The sequence below is a fragment of the Littorina saxatilis genome, linkage group LG1 (assembly GCF_037325665.1).
Source record: "Littorina saxatilis isolate snail1 linkage group LG1, US_GU_Lsax_2.0, whole genome shotgun sequence".
In the NCBI taxonomy this organism is placed as follows: domain Eukaryota; kingdom Metazoa; phylum Mollusca; class Gastropoda; order Littorinimorpha; family Littorinidae; genus Littorina; species Littorina saxatilis.
The window spans coordinates 59,275,103-59,282,758 of NC_090245.1; the positions used below are offsets into that span (position 1 = coordinate 59,275,103).

The 7,656-nt window shown below is 41.1% G+C and overlaps 1 protein-coding gene across 1 annotated transcript; it reads left to right on the forward strand.

Annotated features, from left to right (window-relative positions):
• The first annotated feature begins 1,493 nt into the window (after nt 1–1,493).
• Nucleotides 1,494–7,599, forward strand: LOC138975487 (heme-binding protein 2-like). The gene is made up of 5 exons (XM_070348191.1): nt 1,494–1,652; nt 3,133–3,261; nt 5,131–5,248; nt 5,989–6,142; nt 6,976–7,599. The coding sequence occupies exons 2-5, from the start codon at nt 3,154–3,156 to the stop codon at nt 7,145–7,147; spliced, it is 552 nt and encodes a 183-aa protein (XP_070204292.1). The 5' UTR covers nt 1,494–1,652; nt 3,133–3,153; the 3' UTR covers nt 7,148–7,599.
• The last annotated feature ends 57 nt before the right edge of the window (nt 7,600–7,656 follow it).

The following is a 7,656-nucleotide window of genomic DNA, read 5'->3' on the forward strand; positions in this document are numbered from 1 at the left end:
AAGAATAAGATGAACGTAATTTTGGATCGTTTTATAAAAAAACATTTTAATTACAATTTTCAGATTTTTAATGACCAAAGTCATTAATTAATTTTTAAGCCTCCAAGCTGAAATGCAATATACAAAGTCCGGCCTTCGTCGAAGATTGCCTGGCCAAAATTTCAATCAATTTGATTGAAAAATGAGGGTGTGACAGTGCCGCCTCAACTTTACAAAAAGCCGGATATGACGTCATAAAAGACGTTTATCCAAAAAATCTGGGAATATCATACCCAGGAACTCTCATGTAAAATTTCATAAAGATCGGTCCAGTAGTTTACTCTGAATCGCTCTACACACACACACACACACACACACACACACACACACACACACACACACACACACACACACACACACACACACACACACACACACACACATACACCACGACCCTCGTCTCGATTCCCCCTCTATGTTAAAACATTTAGTCAAAACTTGACTAAATGTAAAACAAGTCGCGTAAGGCGAAAATACAACATTTAGTCAAGTAGCTGTCGAACTCACAGAATGAAACTGAACGCAATGCCATTTTTCAGCAAGACCGTATAGCATCGTCAGTCCACCGCTCATGGCAAAGGCAGTGAAATTGACAAGAAGAGCGGGGTAGTAGTTGCGCTAAGAAGGATAGCACGCTTTTCTGTACCTCTCTTTGTTTTAACTTTCTGAGCGTGTTTTTAATCCAAACATATCATATCTATATGTTTTTGGAATCAGGAACCGACAAGGAATAAGATGAAAGTGTTTTTAAATTGATTTCGACAATTTAATTTTGATAATAATTTTTATATATTTAATTTTCAGAGCTTGTTTTTAATCCAAATATAACATATTTATATGTTTTTGGAATCAGAAAATGATGGAGAATAAGATGAACGTAAATTTGGATCGTTTTATAAATTTTTATTTTTTTTTACAATTTTCAGATATTTAATGACCAAAGTCATTAATTAATTTTTAAGCCACCAAGCTGAAATGCAATACCGAAGTCCGGGCTTCGTCGAAGATTACTTGACCAAAATGTCAACCAATTTGGTTGAAAATTGAGAGCGTGACAGTGCCGCCTCAACTTTCACGAAAAGCCGGATATGACGTCATAAAAGACTTTTATCAACTAAAATGAAAACAACGTCTGGGGATTTCATACCCAGGAACTCTCATGTCAAATTTCATAAAGATCGGTCCAGTAGTTTAGTCTGAATCGCTCTACGTACACACACAAACACACACACACACACACACACACGCACGCATGCACGCACATACACCACGACCCTCGTCTCGATTCCCCCCTCTACGTTAAAACATTTAGTCAAAACTTGACTAAATGTAAAAACACCCTATTTATGTTGATGTCACAGTTACTGCTTCTAGGTTATGTACCAGGCGGGATCACGTTCTAAGAACATTCCCATTCATCGCAAATGTGCGCAGCTCGCAAATCTTTGGTTTCATAAGTCGTTGGTTTTATAACAAACGCACATATAAAAGACGCTGAGCGCCTCAGTGTGCCCAAACGCACAACCAGTGTTCTCCACACGCAGTTTTGGAGTTCGTCAGCATCTGCCGTTGTCTTCAGTTCTCCCAAAAGCATCCTGTTTCTAGTTTTTCGGGTGAGTTGGTGTCATTTGCTTTCCTATCGTATTTATTCATCTTATTGTTGTTGATTAATGTATGCATGTGTTCATTTCTTTTTAGCTGTTATATATTTTTGTTTGTTTGAGCTTGTTTGTTTTCACGGTCATTGTTTCTTCAGACAACATTATCGTTTGATCTTTTTTTCTTTCTGACTGCCATTGAATTTAAAGATGTTTGCCGGAAATAAGTAAGGGGCGTTTTCTTAGCATCTTTAAAAGGAAACGAGTCGCGCAAGGCGAAATTACTACATTTAGTCAAGCTGTGGAACTCACAGAATGAAGCTGAACGCACTGCATTTTTTCACAATGACCGTAGTCCGCCGCTAGTGCAAAAGGCAGTGAAAGTGACGAGCCTGTTTAGCGCGGTAGCGGTTGCGCTGTGCTGCATAGCACGCTTTACTGTACCTCTCTTCGTTTTAACTTTCTGAGCGTGTTTTTAATCCAAACATATCATATCTATATGTTTTTGGAATCAGGAACCGACAAGGAATAAGATGAAATTGGTTTTAAAACGATTTCGGAAATTTAATTTTAATCATAGTTTTTATATTTTTAATTTTCAGAGCTTGTTTTTAATCCGAATATAACATATTTATACGTTTTTGGAATCAGAACATAATGAAGAATAAAATAAAAGTAATTTTGGATCGTTTTATAAAGAAATAATGTTAATTACAATTTTCAGATATTTAATGACCAAAGTCATTAATTAATTTGTAAGCCTCCATGCTGAAATGCACTACCGAAGTCCGACCTTCGTCGAAGATTGCTTGGCTAAAACTTCAATCAATTTGATTGAAAAATGAAGGTGTGACAGTGCCGCCTCAACTTTTACAAAAAGCCGGATATGACGTCATAAAAGACATTTATCGAAAAAATGAGGAAAAAAAACATTCTGGGGATATCATACCCAGGAACTCTCATGTAAAATTTCATAAAGATCGGTCCAGTAGTTTACTCTGAATCGCTCTACACACACACACGCACAGACACACACACACACACACACACACACACACACACACACACACACACACACGCACACACACACACACACACACACACACACACATACACCACGACCCTCGTCTCGATTCCCCCTCTATGTTAAAACATTTAGTCAAAACTTGACTAAATGTAAAAATCAGGGTTTACTGTCACTGATACTGAAGCGAACTCAGAGCACTTACTAAACTGATGAAAAAAGTAACACAGTTCTCGAAAAAGCATTGATTCACTTTCGAATGGTTATTAGCAACACCATTTGCATTAAAATATTGTTCGAGACGACTCATATTATCCATCTTTGTTACATTCACATTCTTTTTAAGAGTTCTATTTATCAGAAATTATGTGTTTTGCTTTTGTTGTGCAGCGTTATCCATCTTTGTTACATTCACATTCTTTTTAAGAGTTCGATTTATCATAAATTATGTGTTTTGCTTTTGTTGTGCAGCGTTATCCAAGGCCAGTAATCATGCAGACCGCTGTGATTTTTCTCTTGGCTTGCCTCCCTTTCTTCGTTTTGGGACAACAGCCTCCTTGTGGAAATAGGGATTGTCCCAGTTACACAAGGACTCAGCTGGTTAGAGAACATCTTGATATTGAGAGACATCATTTGTGTTGTGGTAACTTCGAATTTTGCAGGATAAAGACCGGCTTAAATTTGAACTCTACTAACTATTAGTCTTCGTAGTAAGTGTGTGTGTGTGTGTGTGGCAGTGTGTGTGTGAGTGTGTGTGTGTGTGTGTGTGTGTGTGTGTCAGTGTGTGTGTGAGTGTGTACGTGCGTGCGTGTGTGTGTGTGTGTCAGTGCGTGCGTGCGTACGTGCGTGCGTACGTGCGTGCGTGCGTGCGTGCGTGCGTGCGTGCGTGTGATTTTTGGAGTGTGTTAAAACAAGTGTAAATCGTTGGATAAATCTGCCGGACAGACTTTATAATACAGACGTTTGAATGAATATGATGGCATGACAAGAATCATAAACGAGGCCGGGTTGGGTAATTGGATGGGGTATCAGACCGATCAGTTTCAATCACATTACCTATTGTGTAAGTGGTGTAAAGCCCTGGTTTGCGTTTGTTATATCTTATAATGGTGTGTTTCTATTTGAAATATTCTAAAATGCCTTTCCGATAAGGCTTTAAAAAGCTTAATTGCATGACGTTTTGTAGGCTAAAGTTAATTACGTTTCTCAATTTACATAAGCATATTTTCCGAGTCATCCACCCGACCTTAAAGGCTGCCATATACGTAGCGTTCATTAATTAATTCATATTGTTTACATGTGCCAATAATGTCATAAAACTGTACCTAAGGGGATATAATAACGATTGGCTGTAGCTTTCGAACACAGAAAAAATTATTTCAGTATTGCAAAGTGGTGTTGATAGTCAATATCACCACGTGGAAAGTGAACGATTTCCTTCACGCGGGGATTGACGAAGCTGTACTGTCTGTGTTGACGGTCTAAAAATAGCCCAAGACCTGGAGAACTGTTGCTAAACATAGCAATAAGGAATTAATTATTTCTCGTAATTGGTAAGGACTTCAAACCTAAAACTTTGCAGGAAGCTTAATTTATACATCCCCGCAACGATGGGAAAAGCCCTGGAAGTAATTAAACTAATTAAATAGGATTATAATTATGTCAGCCTTTAAAGGCTGCCAAATACGTAGCGTTCATTAATTAATTCATATTGTTTACATGTGCCAATAATGTTATAAAACTGTACCTAAGGGGATATAATAACGATTGGGTGTAGCTTTCGAACACAGAAAAAAGTATTTCAGTATTGCAAAGTGGTGTTGATAGTGTCGAATGTAAACAGAACAGTCTCAAAGTGAAAGTGGATGTTTTCCGGAAATTGCGAAGTTAACAAGAATACAGAAAAGCGCGCTTTACTGCTTAGCACAATACGCTACCGCGCTAATCTGGCGTGTCAATATCACTACCTTTTGCACGTGGAAGGTGAGCGATTTCCTTCACGCGGGGATTGACGAAGCTGTACTGTTTGTGTTGACGGTCTAAAAATAGCCCAAGTCCTGGTGAACTGTTGCTAAACTTAGCAATAAAGAATTAATTTCTTTCTTTATTTGGTGTTTAACGTCGTTTTCAACCACGAAGGTTAAAGAATTAATTATTTCTCGTAAGTGGTAAGGACTTCAAACCTAAAACTTTGCAGGAAGCTTAATTTATACATCCCCGCAACGAAGGGAAAAGCCCTGGAAGTAATTAAACTAATTAAATAGGACTATATGTCAGCCTTTAACCAAAGATCAACACAATGCTGAGTCCTCACATTCACATACTGCAAAATTCAAACAGACATGTTTACATGTGGCAGGTTCTAGATTTGGAGGTCTGATAAGAGGTGTTCCACCTTTTTTTTTAAACACGTGTCCTTTCACCTTCCTGATACTTAGCGCACCACATGATTGTTGCTTGTGTTGACAGAACGTGACTGGCGGCTATGAGGTCAGACGCTATGATCCGTCCCAATGGGTGGTCACTAGTGCTCCCGGGAGATCCTTCAGGCGTCTCTTCCGGTACATCGGGGGATTCAACGATCAAGGTAAGTACATCAGAACAAATTACAACAAAACTATGTAAAGCAAAGCAAAGCAAAGCAAAAGACAGCAAAGGAATGCAAAACATGACAAGACAAAACAAACCAGGGAGGGGGAGGGGGAGAGCTTGGAAGATTAACGGTAATTGTTTGGTTGGACTGTCTGTGTGTCTGTCTGTTTATTTGTCTGCCTGCCTGTGTGTTTGTCTGGATGTCTGTCTGCCCAAGTTTGTCTCTCTGTTTCTGTGACACTCTCTCAATGTCTCTGTGCATGTTTGTCTCTTTCTCCGTGTCTGTACCGGCGTGTATGTGTGTGTGTGTGTGTGTATGTGTGTGTGTGTGTCACTGTGTGTGTGTTTGTGTGTGTGTGTGTGTGTGTGTGTGTGTGTGTGTGTGCTGTCTGTCTGTCTGTCGGTCTGTCTGTCCGTGTCTGTGACAGTCTGTGTGTGTGTGTGTGTGTGTGTGTGCGTGTGTGTGTGTGTGTGTGTGTGTGTGTGCTGTCTGTCTGTCTGTCGGTCTGTCTGTCCGTGTCTGTGACAGTCTCTCTGTACGACTGTCTCTCTTCAATTGCCCTGTGTGTTGAGTATTATCAGTAGGGATAACGTGCTCTCAGTCAATGGCCTTGTGTGTTGAGTATTATCAGTACGGATAACGTGCTCTCAGTCAATTGCTGTCGGGTGCTCCACACTGTCCGGCACGAATGAATTCTTAGAATTTGACGTGGATGTTCTCTTCGTCATTTGCAGGTGCGAAGATCAGCATGACGGTGCCCGTGCTTCGGGCTCAGCGGGCATCGGGCAGCACCATGATGTTCTACCTCCCGAACACCATTGTGCCACCAACACCAACAAATCCCGATGTGCAGCTTCTGGACATTCCCGTGAAAGAATTCTACGTTCGGTGAGTATTTTAGTCGGTTTTGGTGTCTGTGTACTGGGTGGTGTGTGTGTGTGTCTGTGTGTGTGTGTGTGTGTGTGTGTGTGTGTGTATGTGTGTCAGTGTTTGTGTGTGTGTTTGTGTGTGTGTATGTGTGCGTATGTGTGCGCGTGCGCGCGCGCGCGCGCGTGTGTGTGTGTGTGTGTGTGTGTGTGTGTGTGTGAGTATGTGTATTTTTGGAGAGAGAGAGAGAGAGAGACAGAGAGAGAGAGAGAGAGAGAGATAGAGAGAGATCAGAGAGAGAGAGAGAGAGAGAGAGAGAGAGAGAGAGAGAGAGAGAGAGAGAGAGAGAACTTTGAACTTTATTTATTTATCGAGGGTAACAGTATAAGCAACTCGATTAATAACAAGAAGAAATAGAAATAGAAATACAGAGAGAGAGAGAGAGAGAGAGAGAGAGAGAGAGAGAGAGAGACAGACAGACAGACAGACAGACAGACAGACAGACAGACAGACAGACAGACAGACTGACTGACAGGCAGGATGTCAGATAGACAGAGTGAGACGGACAGACAGAAACACATATAGACGAACAGGGATAGACAACAAACACAATCACACAAGTGAGAATTCTTGATTCCGAACCAAAATATTTGGTTCTGTGAATTACACGGTTCTCACTGTTTTCTGCTCTTTCATCCTTGATCGCAAAACTATTCAGTATTTTGACGACGATGACGAAAGCGCTGATGGTAATGACAACGACGACGACGATGACGACGACGATGACGCGGACAACGACGATGACAACAATAGCCACAAATCAGCAACACTATATATATCTTTCTTTCTGTCAGGGTATTTAACACCAACTCGAAGCCACAACCAACCAAATATCAGCAAGAACTGCAGGCCTTGAAAACGGCCGTCGACGGTCAGTACAACGACACAGTGTCCTACACTGCTGGGTACCACAGTCCCTGGCACACCGGTGTCCGACAAAACGAAGTTTGGCTGGAGAAACTTTAAAGCTGAAGACAATTGATTGTGCAATCTAATAATATGGATTCTTTGGTCTGAATAATTATGCTTAGCTATGATAGAGGTTGGATGAAAATCAATAAGAGGTTTAGGAAGGGATTGAGTACACGGTAAGGTTTTGGGGCTTCGATTGGGGTTGGGATTTGGTAGGTACCAGGGTAGGCGATGCAAGGCGGATGGGGATTGGGGGAGGGGGGCATTGCCTGCTTGTTGGCTTTGCTAACCTTAGAGTTGTTCTTACGACTGGTCGTAAAGGTGTGATAATGAATACGTATGTGTGTGTGTGTGTGCGTGCGTGCGTGCGTGCGAGCGTGCGTGCGTGCGTGCGTACGTGCGTGCGTGCGTGCGTGCGTGCGTGCGTGTGTGCTGGACGCTTAGGGAATCCAACTGAGGCTATAACTGCATACATGAAAAATAAAGTTCAGTTATCTTTTAATTAACATTTTCCTGTGTGTGTGTGTGTGTGTGTGTGTGTGTGTGTGTGTGTGTTGTGTGTG